At 35.4% G+C, this 19,719-nt stretch overlaps 1 protein-coding gene across 2 annotated transcripts in view; it reads left to right on the top strand.

The window, feature by feature from the left end:
• SCAMP1 (secretory carrier membrane protein 1) overlaps positions 1 to 19,719 on the top strand; it is a 115,608-nt gene that overhangs the window by 51,587 nt on the left and 44,302 nt on the right. For both annotated transcript variants that reach the window (XM_060009256.1, XM_060009257.1), the window contains exon 6: positions 1,209 to 1,368. In XM_060009256.1, the coding sequence (XP_059865239.1) occupies positions 1,209 to 1,368 (160 nt within the window). The remainder of the gene's footprint in view (positions 1 to 1,208; positions 1,369 to 19,719) is intronic.

Below are 19,719 nucleotides of genomic sequence, written 5' to 3'. Positions count from 1 at the left end.
CTGTGGAGTTTGTGTGTTTATCTGGTTGTTAGATGAGAGCAAATTTAGAGGCATCCTAGAATGTGTTTATACCTTGTTTCATTAAGTATTAATTTTATTTGATTAATAATTTAAAGAGATTTTAAAGTTTTTTTTAATGTATGTTGATTTTTAAAATTTACATTCACTTGGTTTTCCCTTTGTTATTTTTAATTAAAGTAGTGGCTTGTATATTTTTATTGTATTGGTAGTTTACATTAAACAGTATTTTAACTTTTGAAATAATTTCTTTCTTGTAATAAATTCAGCCTGTGAATAAATTAAAAAAATTCTTTAAAAAGTTATTAATTATAATGGGTAAATGTTGTTCTTTAGGATCATGGTGTCCTTAGATGTTACTCAGATTTTTGGGTTTTGGTCTGTCAGGGAAAGTAATTACTAACAGTACAGGAAGAATTTGCCAAGATCTATTTGTGTTAACGAAAAGAAAGATCTGCCACAGCAGGTAAAGTGCATCATAGTAAACTTCTTTTTTTTTTTTTAAATTAGTGTAATCCCCTACCAGAACATTGTTTTTAATCCCAGGACCTTAAAAAGTGGACAGCTTTATGAAGATGAGTTAATAATCCTTATAGATTGACTGTATAGTCACTGGAAGTTTCTGCTGTGTTAGTATTTTTAGTCCAATGATTCGAATTAATTTTATTGCTTAAAAATGTTACAGTGTGATTGCGCAGGGCACGTCTCTATTTTCTCTTCTCTTGTGTAGTTCACACTGCGAGGAGCCTGCAGCCCCATTCTGTAAAAATTATAGTTCTGAGTGTAGGATCTTTTTCCTCTCAAGTCCCGGTTCTTTTCCTGGCAGCCACTATTTTTCTGCTTGGGCCTTGAGTCAAGAGACACATCACATGTCATCACATGTTTCCTTCCCAGGGGAGAACCCCTTAAGGTTGTGCGTCTCTGGTTTAGCTGTGTAATTGCCCATTAGGAGAGGGCCAAAAGAATTTTTGCCAAACAGTGCATGTATTAGGACTCTTCTACCTGTGAATACTCTGTTTTCAAATCAGACATGTAAGAAATAGCAACAATGTTTTGAAAAATACTAAATGGAAACATGGGGTAGAATACACTTGCTCTTAGGAAGTATTTTTTCATTTATAATTTTTGTTGAATGAACACATAAATTGAATGTAAACATTTCTTTTCTATTTTGTTTTTTGATTCCACAGTCCATGCTGTAACACTGTTTCTAAATATCTTCGGATGCTTGGCTTGGTTTTGTGTTGATCCTCCAAGAGGGGTTGATTTTGGATTGAGTATCCTGTGGTTCTTGCTTTTTACTCCTTGTTCATTTGTCTGTTGGTACAGACCACTTTACGGAGCTTTCAGGTAAAATGTGTGTACTTTAAAATATGCTCTTTAAAACCTGTGAAGTAAATAATTTGTAGTACACCTTAAAGGGAAAAGTGACATATTTTCATTTTTCATATTTTTTATTATTGTATAATATACCTTCAGAAAAGTCCGTATATAACATCTCTGTGTATTAAGTCCGTATATAACATGCTCTTGTATTCATTTGACTTTGTAACAAATAATATCCCATTCTTTTCTCCCACTTGAGAAAAAGATCAAACATGAAAATGAATGAGGGAAAAATGAGAACAATCTTAGGTCTTAGTATTTGTAAAAGATTCTATTCCATATGATACATTTGACTTTAAAGAAAATTTTACTTTTTATTCTCCCCTTCAGAAAAAATCAGGAGTGGTGATTACAGCCTAATTTTTAAATGAACCTAGGTAGCCTAGGTAGGGTGAATATACATGTGATATTTAAAGTGAGTCACTTTTCACCTGGCAAGTTGGTAATTATTTTCTGTGGAAATTCATTTTTGGTTTTTCAAAATGCAGTAACGTTTTAAAACTGTTTAGACTATAAGATTAACTATACTACTTTGCATGGTATATTTTAATCAACGGTTAGGATTAACATTTCTTAAATGCGTGTTCTGTGGGGTATTACTAGGTGTTGTAGAAAAAAAAGTTCATTAGCTTAAGTTTGGGAACAGTGGGATAATAAAATTAAATAAGTTTCTTCATTTCAGAATTTCTTAGACTTCTTTAAGAGCCTCATGTGCTTTGTGATATGACCATGGAACCATTATTTGTGCGTGTGTGTTGAGTACCTTGTTGGACTCTTGCTTTAGGAAATAAACATTGGGAGATGCTGATTTAGATGATAGCCCTAGATGAGTCCATGTATTCAATTGTTTATCAACTTATTTTTATTTGAGTAAACTCATTTATGAATAATAAACCTCTTTCAGCTCTCATGTATGAGGAGCAGCATTACTAGGAAATAGGCATGTATTGTGCAGATGATATATTAGGGAAATTAGAGGGCCACATTCAGTTGTTTAACTTTTTTTCACTATTTGAACAAAAAATTTCTTTGATTATTCAGAATGTGTATCACCACCCGCATCCCCCAAAGCCCTGCCAAATGAAATTAGAAACGCAGATAGGTAAACAGAAAACGAAAAAGAAGGAGAAGGGGGAAGATTAGGGAATTTGGAGAAAAAAGATGTCATTCAACAGAAAACTAAATTGGTTAGAAATGGAATGAAGGGAAGAAAATAGATGGGAGGAGGGAAAGGGAGGAAAATCTTTGGATCTAATGGAACATGAGAGGTTGGTTATCAAGGAATGGGGAGGGGCACCCCTATAGATGTAGGTTGGAGAAGAATAAAAGGGACCTATTTACTCCTTGCGTGAACAGGAGGAGAGTTACTGCTGCTCTTTTCCTTGTTATCTAAGTCTGGCTCACAAGTTTTTTAATTTTTTGACATGTGGCCTCTGCTTGCCTACTTCCATCGTGTTACCAGTGTATCTGTAATGATGCTTGTGGGTGGGAATGGGGATGTCTTTGGGACTTTGAAAATGACCTGAAACTAGAGACTTTGAATTTTAAGCCTTCTGTGACAAATGTAGCCAGAACAAACTATAAAAAGCCAGTTTTCTGCCATTTATCACTTGAAGTCACTTGGTTCCTTTTATTCCCTTTCTTTGCCAGTGGAAATAAAAATGCTTTGTGGAACATTTTTACTTCTGGCATTATTAACCCCTGGGCTAAATCCTTAGCTGCATCTCAACCCTTTAGAGTATATGTATCACAAATATGTTAATTATCTGGGCTTTACTGTTTGGAGCAGAACTGAGAGGAATAGTTTTTTTAGGGGAAAGTTGAAAGTATTTTAAATCATTAATTAATATACCTTCTCAGTGTATAACTTTGGCATTTTCTTCACCCAGATTGCCAGTGGTTTCTGGGTCTGTTAAGTCTCTTCTGAAGTATCTGGTAAAGTTTTTTAAACATCTACTGATGACAGATTTCTCCCTTAAATATGGAAATCTTAAACCAGATACATTGGATATGATTATTTCTATTAAACACAGGGTTTTAAATAGACTTTACGTATTCACGTAAGTGCTTTATTTGAGATCAATTTTGACAGGGATTACTGCCTTCTGAGAAGGGGCAGAGTCACAGGATGTGCAAGTGTTTCATATTCTGTTTCAAGACTGATGATTAAGAAATGAAACACAAGCATCTGAACATATTACGTCAGTAGAAAATGGGTAACTAAAATCTTTTAGGCCAGATGCACATATTTCTTAAACCAAGTTGTTATTGAAAGCATTTAGTTTTTATTAATCAGACTCTGGAGTGAAGCTAAAGTGCTTTTTAAAAGTTTTTCAAGTTTTATTCTTCTCTGGCTAATGATGTATTTGCCTCTATTGCCATATTTAAATACCTACTGTGAACTTGATTTCTTCAGGTTTCCCTAGAAGTGAAGAAAAGAATGGTAAGCAATAAGAAAAACATGGCAGGGATTGATTTTAGAATAAACCAGTCATTGCAAACATACAAGTCAGAGGGACATTAGGTCTGAGAATGTGATCAGATTTTTTTTTAGTTGTCTGGTGAATTTTCCCCCCCCCCTTGTAGATAGGTGGTAATTCCAAGTTTCTAGAGTAGCTGTTAGCTTTGTCGTGGAGTGCTGAAAATAACTAGAGGGCATATTAGGAAGTCTTTATTCTAGAATGATCAGTTCTTTGTATTTTGTCCCTTAGTCAGTTGAAGTTGCATTTGTAATTGCCATATATAGTTTATCTCCTTCTTTGCCTCCCTGTTGACTCCTAATCTAAAAGTAAATCCTTTTTAAAGGTTAATAGTTAACTTTGTTATCAAGAATTTGTTGTAGTTTGCTTAATAACATGATGGCTGAGTAAACCTTTGTATATTAACTCTTAAGCTGGGAAGAAAAATATAATTGTTTTAACTGAATTATAAAATACCTTTAGATGGAGTTAAGTATTTGCTAATAGCTTTAGAGCCTACTGAAAAAATTTAAAGCTACGTTTAAATGATTATAATCAATAATCTCATATACTAAATCATACTGATAATTACATTTAATGATTTTAAAATGTGATAAAGATTGATTCTCTTTAGGAATAATCATTTTAAAATTAGTTACCATGCATGAGAAGTTGGTTTTCCAGTGTCATCTGAGTTTCTGTTTCAGTATTTCATTTGCAAGTTTGTTATTGAGTTCACTTGATGCTCTTAGGGAGATGTTAAGATAAATAACTAATGATTGTAAGGCAGTTAGAAAATAAGTACTAAGGTTTAAATTAATCATTCACTGAATACATACAGTATATATTAGGCTGGAGATACAAAGAAGACATGGTACTTGCCCTGTAGAAATATATAATATATAAATGAGTTTAAAAGTAGGTATTACTGAAACTTTGGCTAGTAGAATTTATACATTAAAACAGAGTAGTATTCAAACACCCCCAAAATTTGAAATACAGAATAATTTAATACTGGTATCATACCTGTGACATATCTCTAAATAGAAGATCAGTTATTTTCAAGTGAGTCTTCTTGGATTATCTTTTTGAGGATTTAAGTTTTTAATAAACATTCTTCTCTGAAATCAGGAAAAAAAAACCCCAAGACCTTGTTTTTACTGGAACCATTGAAATATCAGAATGTCCATGAAAAAGATGAGTTTTAAACTGTATAAAATACTGTTCTATATGAATATGACTTCTCTTAGTGTTACTGAACCAAACTTGGGTCCACTCACCTGTGTGCAGTAAAGCCAATCTACTGCCACTGGGTTGTGGTGAAGGAAAGTGCAGCATTTATTGTAAAGGTACCACACAAGGAGAACGGGTGGCTCATGCTCAAAAACCCCTGAACTCCCTGAAGTGTTTCAGCAAAACATTTTGAAAGGCAAGGTGAGGGAAGGGTGTCCCGGGGTATGTGGTCAGCTCACACACAATTCTCTGACTGGTTGTTGGTGACGTAACAGGGGTTAACGTTATCAATCCTTAGGCACCAGTAGGTCTGGGGGCTACATGCTCATGCTTTTCAAGTAGTTAATTTCTTCTATTTGGTGGTAGTTTTAGCATCTATAAAACAACCCCAGAAGTGTGCATCAGATATTATTATCTAGGTACTTCAGAGAGGAGCTACAGTGGAGGATATGAGGGAATGAATGGTCTGTCCCTGGAAGGCCCCATAGAGTCCTGCTCAGTTACATTAGTTTTCAACCAAGAAGCTCCTTTTACTGATATATGCAAAGGACTTTGACCTCCCTGAATTAATCCCATTGCCTGAATCTGAAGGAGAATGTTATAGAGAAGTTTCAAGTGTATGTGCTTTTCAAAATTAAGTTTATTAGGTATCAGAATTAAACTCAGAGTTGTCATTTTGTAATTTACATATTTTTTAAAAGACTAACTTTATTCTTAATTTTATGCTTCCACAAATCACCAGGCATTATGTAAATACTTTAAAATATTAGGTAATTATTAATGAAGCAGTGTTTTGTTGAAAAAGTATGATTATTGGAAACAGACTGAGAAAGGGTTAGAATTCTGGCTTCCCCACTTAAAAGCTGTGTGCTGTTATGAAAATGCAGTAAAACCTCTCAGTGCCTCAGGTTTTTGAGTGTAAATTGGGCATAACATTTGCAGAGTTGATAAGATTAGAGATAGTATGTACAAAATATTTGTCTTTAAAGATGGTCAACAAATGGTAGCTGGAATGTTTTATATTTTTATTTTTGTTAGGTTTTATCATTTACTTTTGATGATCCATAAAAGCATTACTTGTTATAAGTTATTTTTTGCTGCTTTTAGTTCATTGTCCTTTGGTACCCCAGTCTAACCTGGAGGAAATCATAATGTACACTAAAGTGTATGTAGGTTCTTTGTGTTGCTTGATAAAAATAAACTTTAAAAAATGTTGTGTGGAGCAGAAGCAAGAAGAACTACAATCCTGCAGCCTGTGGAACAAAAACCACATTCACAGAAAGATAGACAAGATGAAAAGGCAGAGGGCTATGTACCAGATGAAGGAACAAGATAAAACCCCAGACAAACAACTAAATGAAGCGGAGATAGGGAACCTTCCAGAAAAAGAATTCAGAATAATGATAGTGAAGATGATCCAGGACCTCGGAAAAAGAATGGAGGCAAAGATTGAGCAGATGCAAGAAATGTTCAGCAAAGACCTAGAAGAATTAAGGAACAAACAAACAGAGATGAACAATAGAGTAACTGTAAATGAAAACTACACTAGAAGGAATCAAGAGCAGAATAATTGAGGCAGAAGAACGGATAAGTGACCTGGAAGACAGGATGGTGGAAGTCACTGCTGTGGAACAGAATAAAGAAAAAAGAATGAAAAGAAATGAAGACAGCCTAAGAGACCTCTGGGACAACATTAAACACCAACAACATTTGCATTATAGGGGTCCCAGAAGGAGAAAAGAGAGAGAAAGGACCCGAGAAAATATTTGAAGAGATTATAGTCGAAAACTTCCCTAACATGGGAAAGGAAATAGCCACCCAAGTCCAGGAAGCACAGAGAGTCCCATACAGGATAAACTCAAGGAGAAACACTCCAAGACACATAGAAATCAAATTGGCAAAAGTTAAAAACAAAGAAAAATTATTGAAAGCAGCAAGGGAAAAATGACAAATAACATACAAGGGAACTCTCATAAGGCTAAGAGCTGATTTCTCAGCAGAAGCTCCACAAGCCAGAAGAGAGTGGCGTGACATATTTAAAGTGATGAAAGGGAAGAACCTACACCAAGATCACTCTACCCGGCAACAGTCTCATTCAGATTCGATGGAGAAATCAAAAGCTTTACAGACAAGCAAAAGCTAAGAGAATTCAGCACCACCAAACCAGCTCTACAACAAATGCTAAAGGAACTTCTCTAAGTGGGAAACACAAGAGAAGAAAAGGACCTCCAAAAACAAACGCAAAACAATTAAGAAAATGGTGACAGGAACATACATATCGATAACTACCTTAAACATGAATGGATTAAATGCTCCAACCAAAAGACACAGGCTTGCTGAATAGATACAAAACCAAGACCCATCTATATGCTGTCTACAGGAGACCCACTTCAGACCTAGGGACACATACAGACTGAAAGTGAGGGGATGGAAAAAGATATTCCATGCAAATGGAAATCAAAAGAAAGCTGGAGTAGCAATACTCATACCAAATAAAATAGACTTTAAAATAAAAAATGTTACAAGAGACAAGGAAGGACACTACATAATGATCAAGGGATCAATCCAAGAAGAAGATATAACAATTGTAAACAGCTATAAAAGAGGAAATCGACAGTAACACAATAATAGTGGGGGACTTTAACACCTCACTTACACCAATGGACAGGTCATCCAAACATAAAATTAATAAGGAAACACAAGCTTTAAATGACACAATAGACCAGATAGATTTACTTGATATTTATAGGACATTCCATCCAAAAACAGCAGATTACACTTTCTTCTCAAGTGTGCACAGAACATTCTCCAGGATAGATCAAATCTTGGGTAACAAATCAAGCCTCAGTAAATTTAAGAAAACTGAAGTCATATCAAGCATCTTTTCTGACCACAATGCTATAATATTAGAAATCAGTTACAGGGAAAAAACACGTAAAAAACACCAACACATGGAGGCTAAACAATATGTTACTAAATAACCAAGAGATCACTGAAGAAATCAAAGGGGAAATCAAAAAATACCTAGAGACAAATGACAGTGAAAACACGATGATCCAAAACCTATGGGATGCAGCAAAGGCAGTTCTAAGAGGGAAGTTTATAGCTATACAAGCCTACATCAAGAAACAAGAAAAATCTCAAACCATCTAACTTTACACCTAAAGGAACTAGAGAAAGAAGAACAAACAAAACCCAAAGTTAGCAGAAGGAAAGAGATCATAAAGATTAGAGCAGAAATAAATGAAATAGAAACAAAGAAAACAATAGCAAAGATCAATAAAACTAAAAGCTGGTTCTTTGAGAAGATAAACCAAATTGATAAACCATTAGCCAGACTCATCAAGAAAAAGAGGGAGAGGACTCAAATCAATAAAATTAGAAATGAAAAAGGAAAGTTACAACAGACACTGCAGAAATACAAGCATCCTAAGAGACTACTACAAGCAAATCTATGCCAATAAAATGGACAACCTGGAAGAAGTGGACAAATTCTTAGAAAGGTATAACCTTCCAAAACTGAACCAGGAAGAAAAAGAAAATATGAACAGACCAGTCACAAGTAATGAAATTGAAACTGTGATTAAAAATCTTCGAACAAACAAAAGTCCAGGACCAGATGGTTTCACAGGTGAATTCTTTCAAACGTTTAGAATAAAGAGCTGACACCCATCCTTCTGAAACTCTTCCAAAAAATTGCAGAGGAAGGAACACTCCCAAACTCATTCTATGAGACCACCATCACCTTTATACCAAAAGCAGACAAAGATACTACAAAAATAGAAAATTACCAATATCACTGATGAATATAGATGCAAAAATCCTCAACAAAATACTAGCAAACAGAATCCAACAACACATTAAAAGGATCATACACCGTGATGAAGTGGGATTTATCCCAGGGATGCAAGGATTCTTCAGTATACACAAATCAATCAATGTGATACACCATATTAACAAATTGAGGAAGAAAGACCATATGATCATCTCAATAGATACAGAAAAAGCTTTTGACAAAATTCAACACCAGTTTATGATAAAAAAACTCTCCTGAAAGTAGGCATAGAGGGAACCTACCTCAACATAATGAAGGCCATATACGACAAACCCACAGCAAACATTATTCTCAGTGGTGAAATACTGAAAGCATTTCCTCTAAGATCAGGAACAAGACAAGGATGTCCACTCTCACCACTATTATTCAACATAGTTTTGGAAGTCCTAGCCATGGCAATCAGAGAAGAAAAACAAATAAAAGGAATACAAATTGGAAAAGAAGTAAAACTGTCACTGTTTGCAGATGACATGATACTATACATAGAGAATCCTAAAGATGCCACCAGCAAGCTACTAGAGCTAATCAATGAATTTGGTAAAGTTGCAGGATACAAAATTAATGCACAGAAATCTCTTGCATTCCTATACACTAATGATGAAAAATCTGAAAGAGAAATTATGGAAACACTCCCATTTACCATTGCAACAAAAAGAATAAAATACCTAGGAATAAACCTACCTAGGGAGACAAAAGAACTGTAGGCAGAAAACTATAAGACACTGATGAAAGAAATTAAAGATGATGCTAACAGATGGAGAAATATACCATGTTCTTGGATTGGAAGAATCAATATTGTGCAAATGACTATACTACCCAAAGCAATCTACAGATTCAGCGCAATCCCTACCAAATTACCAAAGGCATTTTTTACGGAAGTAGAACAAAAAATCTTAAAATTTGTATGGAGACACAAAAGACCCCGAATAGCCAAAGCAGTCTTGAGGGAAAAAAACGGAGGTGGAGGGATCAGACTCCCTGACTTCAGACTATACTACAAAGCTACAGTAATCAAGATAATATGGTACTGGCACAAAAACAGAAACATAGATCAATGGAACAAGATAGAAAGCCCAGAGATAAAGCCACACACCTGTGGTCAACTAATCTATGACAAAGGAGGTAAGGATATACAATGGAGAAAAGACAGTCTCTTCAATAAGTGGTGCTGGGAAAACTGGGCAACTACGTGTAAAAGAATGAAATTAGAACACTCCCTAACATCATACACAAAAATAAACTCAAAATGGATTAGAGACCTAAATGTAAGACCGGACACTATAAAACTCTTAGAGGAAAACATAGGAAGAAAAACCCTTTGACATAAATCACAGCAAGATCTTTTTTGATCCACCTCCTAGAGTAATGGAAATAAAAACAAAAATAAACAAATGGGACCTAATGAAACTTCAAAGCTTTTGCACAGCAAAGGAGACCATAAACAAGACAAAAAGACAACCCTCAGAATGGGAGAAAATATTTGCAAATGAATCAACAGACAAAGGATTAATCTCCAAAATATATCAACAGCTCATGCAGCTCAATATGAAAAAAACAAACCAATCCAAAAATGGACAGAAGAGCTAAATAGACATTTCTCCAAAGAAGACATAAAGATGGCCAAGAAGCACATGAAAAGCTGCTCAACATCACTAATTATTAGAGAAATGGAAATCAAAACTACAATGAGGTATCACCTCACACCAGTTAGAATGGGCATCATCAGAGAATCTACGAACAACAAATGCTGGAGAGGGTGTGGAGAAAAGGGAACCCTCTTGCACTGTTGCTGGGAATGTAAATTGATACAGCTGTTATGGAGAGCAGTATGGAGGTTCCGTAAAAAACTAAAAATAGAATTACCATATGACCCAGCAATCCCACTACTGGGCATATACCTAGAGAAAACCATAATTCAGAATGACACATGCACCCCAATGTTCACTGCAGCAGTATTTACAATAGCCAGGTCATGGAAGCAGCCTAAATGCCCATCAACAGATGAATGGATAAAGAAGGTGTGGTACATATATACAATGGAATATTACTCAGCCATGAAAAGGAACGAAATTGGGTCATTTGTTGAGACGTGGGTGGATCTAGAGAGTGTCATACAGAGTGAAGTAAGGCAGAAAGAGAAAAACAAGTATCATATATTAATGCATATATGTGGAATGTATAAAAATGGTACAGATGATCTGGTTTGCAGGGCAGAAATTGAGATACAGATGTAGAGAACAAACGTATGGACACCAAAGGGGGAAAGTGGCGGGGGTGGTGGTGGTGGTGGTGTGATGAATTGGGTGATTGGGATTGACATGTATACACTGACATGTATACACTCTAAGAACCTGCTGTGTATTAAAAAAAAAGTTGACTGAAATGATATTTGTATTTCTGTACATGGTTATGTGCATGTGATCAATGGGAAGAATATACAAAAATACAGCTAATAAAGAGAGTTGTAAAAAAAAAAAAGTGTGATAATCTAGTCGTTTAAGTGGAGTTTTTGTGTATTTATGTTTGATGTAATTACATTAAAATTATATGTAATTTGGTTACATTTTTGTTTATCTTTAATGATGTACATGGATTTATATCTAATATTTATAGCTACTACTTACCATATAAAACATATCTGTTAAATACCTTTTTCTTTCTTTACCTTTTAGATTAATAAAGTATTATTCTATTTTTCATCTATTCTTTTATCATTGTCTCTTATTATAGGTCTACAGACAATGAATTCCCTCAAATTTTGTTTGAAAACATTTTCATTTCACCTTCATTTTTTAGCTTTACTGAGGTATAACTGAAAAAATTGTAATATATATAAGGTATACAACATGGTGCTTTGATATTCATACACATTGTGAGAGCCTTACCACAATTGAGTTAACACATCCATCACCTCACATACTTACCTTTTCTTTCCTTACAATGTACTCTTCTAGCAAATTTCAGTGATAGAATACAGTATTATCAACTATAGTCACTAGGTTCTACATTAGATTCTTAGACCTTATTCATCTTAAAAGTTTGTATCCTTTTACCAACTTCTCCCCATTTACTCCAGTCCCTGGTAATCACCATTGTACTCTGTGTTTCTATGAGTTCTACTTTGTTTTAAAAAAATTCTGCATATAAGTGATACCATGAACTATTTATCTTTCTCTGTCTGGCTTACTTCACTTAGTTTAGTAAGGTTCATTCATGTTGTTGGAAATGGCAGGATTTCCTTCTTTTTTAAGGCTGAATAATATTCCGTTTTATTTATATACATACTATATATGTATACACACACACACTACACTTCCTTTATCCATTCTTGCATCAGTGGACATTTAGGTTGTTTCCATACCTTGGCTGTTATGAACAATGCTGCAATGAAAATGGGATTACAAATATCTCTTCCAGATAACGATTTCATTTCCTTCAGATAAATACCCAGAAGTGGAATTGCTGGATCATATGGTAGTTCTATTTTTAACTTTTTGAAGAATCTCCATACCCTTTTCCACAGTGGCTGCACCAGTTTACATTTCCATGAAGTGCTCAGGCGTTCCCTTTTCTCGTCTTCCTCACCAACACTTCTTATTTCTTGTCTTTTTGATAGTAGCCATTCTAACAGACATGAGGTGATATCTCATTGTGGTTTTGATTTGCTTTTATGTGATGATTAGCGATGTTAAGCATCTTTTTGTGTATCTGTTGGCCATCTGTGTGTCTTCGTTTGAAAAATATCTATTCAGATTTTCTGCCCACTTTTTAATTGGATTGTTAGGGGGTTTTTTGGTATTGAGTTGTATGAGATTTTTAATATATTTTGGATATTAACCCCTTATTATTATATGATTTGCAAATATTTTCTCCCATTTGGTAGATTTCATTTTGTTGACGATTTCTTGTGCTGTACAGAACTTTTTTTTTTTTAAGATTTTTTTTACAGGTCAGGTCTTTTATTTACTTATTTTTGGCTGCGTTGTTGCGCGTGGGCTCTCTAGTTGAGGTGAGCGGGGGCTACTCTTCGTTTGCAGTGTGTGAGCTTCTCATTGCGGTGGCTTCTCTTGTTGAGTAGCATGGGCTCTAGGTGCACGGGCTTCAGTAGTTGTGGCATGTGGGCTCAGTAGTTGTAGCTCGCAGGCTCTAGAGTGCAAGCTCAGTAGGTGTGGTGCACGGGCTTAGTTGCTCCATGGTATGTGGGATCTTCCTGGACCAGGGATCGAACCTGTGTTCCCTGTATTGGTAGGCAGATTCTTAACCACTGCCTCACCAGGGAAGTCCTGAGAAGCTTTTTTATTTGATGTAGTTCTACTTGTTGATTTTTGCTTCTGGTGTCAAGTCCAAAAAATCATTGCCAAGACTGACGTTGCGGAGCTTACCACCTATGTTTTCTTCTAGGAGTTTTATTGTTTCAGGTCTTATGGTCATGTTTTTAATCCATTTTGAGTTAATTTTTGTGTATGGTTTAAAATAGTGGTCCAGTTTCATTCTTTTGTATGTGGCTGTCCAGTTTTCCCAGCACCATTTATGGAAGAGACTGTCCTTTCCCCCATTTGATATTCTTGGCTCCTTTGTAGAATGTTAGTTAACCATATATGTGTGGGTTTATTTCTGGGCTCTCTGTTCTGTTCCATTGATCTATGTGTGTGTCTTTGTGCCGGTACCATACTGTTTTGATTACTATAGCTTTGAAATATAGTTTGAAGTCAGGGAGCATGATTCCTCCAGCTTTGTTCTCCTTTCTCAAAGTTGCTTTGGCTACTCAGGATCTATTTAAGTTTCATACAAGTTTTATAATTGTTTGTTCTATTTCTGTGAATCTGAAAAATGCTATTGATATTTTGTTAGGAATTGCATTGAGTCTGTAGATTGCCTTGGGTAGTATGGTCATTTTACAGTACTAATTCTTCTAATCCGTGAGTGTGGAATATCTTTCCATTTATTTATGTCTTCAGTTTGTTTCATCAGTGTCTTATAGTTTTCACTGTGTAGGTCTTTTACCTCCTTGGCTAAATTTTTTCCTAGGCATTTTATTATTTTTTTTTTGGTGCAATTGTAAATGAGATTTTTTTCTTAATTTCTCTTTCTATTCATTTTTTGTGTATAGAAACACAACAGATATTTGTATATTGATTTTGTGCCCTCTAACTTTACTGAATTTGTTTATTGGTCCTAACAGTCTTTTGGTGGAGACTTTAGGATTTTCTATGTAAATATCATGTCATCTGCAAATAGTGACTATTTCACTTTTGCCTTTCTGATTTGGATTTTTTTTTTCCTTGCCTAATTGCTCTGGGTAGGACTTGCAATACTATGTAGAATAAAAGTGGTGAGAGAGGGCATCCCTGTCTTATTCATGATCTTAGAGGAAAAGCTTTTAGCTTCTCACCATTGAGTATGATGTTAGCTGTGGGCTTGTCATATATGACCTTTATTATGTTGAGGTATGTTCCCTGTATATCCTCTTTGTTAAGAGTTTTTATCATAAATCGATGTTGAATTTTTGCAAATGCTTTTTATGCATCTGTTGAGATCATATGATACTCATCCTTCATTTATTTTGTTAATGTGGTGTATCATATTGATTGATTTGTGGATGTGGAACCATCCTTGCATCCGTAGAATAAATCTCACTTAATTGTGTTTTATGATCCATTTCATGTGTTGTTGAATTTGGCTTGCTAACATTTTATTGAAGGTTTTTGCCTCTATGTTCATTAGGAACAATGGCTTGTAATTTTCTTTTTTTGTAGTGTACTTGTCTGGTTTTGGCATCAGGGTAATGCTGGCCTTGTAAAATGAGTTTAGAAGTGTTCCCTCCTCTTCTGTGTTTTTTGAAAGAGTTTAAGAAAGATTGTTATTAATTCTTCTTTAAATGTTCGGTAGAATTCACCAATGAAGCCATGTGGTCTTGGACTTTTGTTTTTGGGAGGTTTTGGTTACCGATTCAATCTCCTTACTAGTAATCGATCTGTTTAGATTTTCTGTTTCCTCATGATTCAGACTTGGCAGGTTGTATGTTTCTAGGAATTTATCCCAGTATAAACTCATGTATTAAATTCTTAATTTCAGTAGTTTCTTTCACTTTTGCCATGTGTACTTGAACATTTTTTAAAGGTTTTATTCTCTTATGAAATTTTGTTAATGTCTTTGTGTGCATACTTCAGTATCTAGAATACTCTGTGAATTTGTTTTGTATTGTCCATATTTTACTCTTGGTATTTAATCATATGGTGCATCTCTTGGTATACTTAACAAGATTTGATTGAATCTGGATATGGTGAATAAAGAATTGTGGAGGATTCTGATGATGTTCAGTTGTTTCAGAGCAAGTTCACCTTTGCCATGCTTGTCAGCTAGAGTATAAGTCAGGGGCTAAGCTGAGTTAAGGCTGAATTGCAGTTTTGTTTAATTTCTGTCTATGTTTGGTTCTGCCCTAGTCATAGAGGTTAACCCTCTAGGTTTTTAATTGAGAACCTGATATGTTCACTTGGGCTCCTCCCTCAGCAAGTCCTGGACTCACACAGTATAGTCCTGTGATCCCAAGAGGGGAGAAGGGAGGGAGGACAGCATCCTTTTAGAGGGTCCATGACATGAAAACTATTTCATAATAACATTAAGATGTTGTTCTCTTAAATATACAGTGGAGTTTTCCAGAGGCTTACATGACTTGCAAAGAGTTTGAATGTAGAAACAGAAAAGAGAATGCAGCTATCTTCTATTAAACCAGACATTAAAGATGTTTGCAAAAATATAAACTAATGCTACTCTTTTTGCTGTTTTTTTTTCAGTTTTCATGAAAATGTTATTTTATTGTAAGCAATTTATTATCTAAAAAATTAGTTGAATGCTTTAAATATTTCTCAATTTTAGTTTCTCATTTTGTAAAGCAAGAGCTACAACCCACATAAGCAAATGTTCTTTGAGATGCTCAAAAATAAAGAGGTCCTGAGACCAAAAGTTTCAGAATTGCTGTTCTAATCCTTTTCCCATTAGGGGACACTGCAGAAAAGCCTCCTCTGCTTTCAGAGGCTCTGCTTATCTCTTTAGCTTCTGTATTTGGTACATGCCTTGAGAGAAAAGTTGGCTGCATGTTTGGGCCAGCTTTATGCTTCTCACTTCTCATTTCTCATCAGTATTTTGTTACAGTGCATCCTTAGTTTTGTGTCGCGAGTCCTGTGAATCTGCCAAATCTCAGTTGGTTTGTCTGTTCCCTGGAAGCAGCGCTCTCTGCAGGCAGAATCTGAATTTTCAACTTATTATCTTGCATTCAGGAAAAATGAATTGAGGCCGTAGAAAGTCAGCTTACATTTCTGCAGTTCTCTTCCACTCCAGAATCATGATCTCTCTATTCCTGGACGCTTCAGCAGATTTTTTTTTTCCCCCATTTTATCCTCCTGTTCTAGTTGCTCTTGGCAGGGATGTGTTTGACACCAGCTTTTCTGTCATATTAAGAACTGTAAAAATAAAATTAATTTATTTGGTGCTTAGCATTTCCATCTCTGCTTACATTGCTAATCTGTTCTTGCATACTGTCTAGTTTATCCATTAGAACCTGTAGCATATTAATCATAGTTGTACATTCCTGATCTGGTCATTCCAACATCCTAGTCATATCTGACTGTGGTTCTGACGCTTGCTCTATCTCTTCAAACTGTTTTTTGCATTTTAGTATGTCTTGTAATTTTTACTTGATGGCTGGACTTGATGTACTAGGTAAAAGGAACTGCTGTAAATAGACCTTTAGTAATGTGATGGTAAGGTGTGGGGGAGGGGAAGCATTCTGTAGGCCTGTGATTAGGTCTCAGTCTTTCAGTTAGCTTGAGCCTCTGGACTGTGAACTGCACCAGTGCTTCTCAGTCCTTCCTTCTCCTCACGAGGGACAGGCTGGCCTACAGTGGGCTGGAGTTCGGTATTTCTGTTTCCTCACGTAGGTTAGGCTGTAATAAAACCGCAGCAGGTTGGGCTCTGGTTAATTAGTTTCTCCTGAGGGCAGTCCTTGTTAAGAACAGAGTGCTCTAGAGTATTTGCAGATGGTTCCGCTTCCCCACCTCCTCCCGGAAGCATGAGGGGATTTTTTTCTCTAAAGAATTCACTCTGAGAACCAGATTGAGCTGTTGTTGGTAAAATTCACAAATGTGTGGGATTCCCCATATGACTAGGTCTCCCTGGAGTTTTTAACTCTTCAGAGTCGTCCACTCTGAGCCTCTTGTCAATTACGGTTCAGAATTCCTCCCCTGGCAATGGTTGCTGCAGAGGTTTCTGCTTATGGGTTTTTGCTCTAATAACTTTTGATTCTCTGTATTCATCTATCTGTCTCCCAGTTTGGGGGTTGCAGTTTGCCCTCTGGCTTCACTTCTCTTTCAGACCTAAGAAGAGTTGTTGACTTTTCAGTTTGTTCAGCTTTTTACTTGTAGTTAGGATGGTTTGCTACTTCTAAGCTTCTTCCAGGTATACTTTTTCTTTTTTAAGATTTATTATTTATTTATTTTATTTTTGGCTGCGTTGGGTCTCTTAGTTGCGGCATGCAGGATCTTTCATTGTGGTGCGCAGGCTCATCATTGCATTGCGCAGGCTTCTCTCTAGTTGTGGTGTGCGGGCTCCAGAGCGCATGGGCTCTGTAGTTTGTGGCATGCAGGCTCTCTAGCTGAGGCGTGCAAGCTCAGTAGTTGTGGCGCGCGGGCTTAGTTTTCCCGTGGCATTGTGGGATCTTAGTTCCCTGACCAGGGATCGAACCTGCATCCCCTGCATTATAAGGTGTATTCTTTACCACTGGACCACCAGGGAAGTCCCTCAGGTATACTTTTTAAAAGTAAGCTATCTCTGGGCAGTAGACAGTATATTTTTGGTCCTGTTTCTTTAGAACATACTTAGTATCTGTTGGGATATTGCACCTTTTATGTTGGAATATTTTGCTAATTGAAATTAAAAATAATTGAACTATTTTAACATCTTGAAAAGTGTTATAATAGCATATGAACGAGAAAGTCAATCAAATTTTTTCTGTAAAAAGATACTTTATATTTGATTTTAAGTGTAAAAACATCCAAAGCTCAGGAATTGATATTAGTTCATTTTTATGTTGTTTAAATAGTCTTTCAAGTTAATGTACGTTAAAATACTGCCTTTTGTAATTAACTTGACTCTTTTTCATCCTGTTTGTATAACCAGAAAAAGAGAATTTTTCTTTTTTGATTCCAAAGTGAAGTCTCATATTAAATTTATCTTAAGGAAGGGTAATATTCTTTCTATACCTGCAAGAGGAACCTACTGCTTAGTTTCTTACATGTGTATGTAAATATATAGTGCTTTAGAGTCTACAAGTCTTGTTCAGTACTTTATATTGTTTAATGTTTAGAATCTTCCTAGTGGATCATTAGTTGCTGAGATTTTCACCTAGGCCTTCAGACTGGAAATTTAGGGCTCCTGTTTTCCTTTCTACTTTATTATGTTTACATTATTATTTAATTTTCAGAGAATCTAGGTAACTCAGTGATCTCTGTTCAGTGGGGTAATTAATCTTAGAATACAGTTGAACCTTGAACAAATGGGTTTGAACTGCTTGGGTCCACTTATACGTGGATTTTATTCAATAAATACTACTACAGTACTACATGGTCCATAGTTGGTTGAATATGTGGATGTGGAACCTTGGATACAGAGGGCTGACTGTAAAGTTCTATACAGATTTTCGACTGGGGTGGGGGTGGGGTCCGTACCTAACCCGTTGTTCAAAGGTCGGCTATATTTACTGGCAATGTTTATTTCTTGAATGGTTCTTTAACCGCAGTAGTTAAGAGCTTACTATTCATTACAAAGTTCTGTACCAGCTGGGTGTTGAGAGTGAGGAGAAGGAAAATGGTCTGTTAATTTTTATGTGGCTTATTTTATAGTAGTTTTTCTAGTGTGATGACAGGACCCTTGATAGTCTCCTTTCAGAGAGCTTAAGGTTCTCCCTTTTCTAACTGTATATCTGTGTAAAGCTGATTTTCTTAATTTTCAACCATAATAATATAGAATAGATTGAGGGTAGAAGCTGATATGAAAATCCATAGAGAATGTAGCAGTGCTGGGGATTTAAAAACTCTGAAACTGACACCTCCTTCGGTGTACACTTGAAAGAATATGTATTCTGCTTTGGTTGGATGAAATGTTCTGTTAATATCAGTGTGGTCAAAATGGTTGATAGTGTTGTTCAGGTCTTCTGTATTCATACTGATTTTTGTCTGCTTGTTTTGTCAGTTCCTGAGAATTGACAAAATGTTGAAATTTCCAACTTTAATTATGGATTTTTCTCTTCTTTTAGTTTTATCTTCATGGACAGTCTTGTTAAGTAGATATATATTTATGATATGTTTTCTTTGTGCTTTGAATTCTTTATCATTATGTAGTTTCCCTCATTATCCCTGGTATAATAATCCTTTTTTGTCATCTATTTTATCTAATATTATGACAACTATTCCGGCTTTCTTTTAATTTATGTTTGCATATTATATCTTTTTCTGTTCTTTTACCTTTAACCTACTAATGTTTTTATATTTATAGTGACTTTTTTTGGTAGGCAGTCTTTATTTGGGTCTTGCTTTTGCATCCAAGTTGGCAGTCTATTTATATTAATTGTGTGTTTATGCCATTTACATTTATTGATCTGATTAGATTAGAATCTGTCTTTTTACAAACTATTTTCTATTAGTTCCAACTGTTGTTTCTTTTTTATTCCTTTTTGTCTTCTTCTGGATCAATTGAGTATTTGTAAATAATTTTATGTTCTCCTATGTCTTCATT

This window comes from Delphinus delphis, chromosome 3 (genome assembly GCF_949987515.2).
Source record: "Delphinus delphis chromosome 3, mDelDel1.2, whole genome shotgun sequence".
NCBI lineage: Eukaryota > Metazoa > Chordata > Mammalia > Artiodactyla > Delphinidae > Delphinus > Delphinus delphis.
This window is presented reverse-complemented; position numbering and strand designations above follow the sequence as displayed.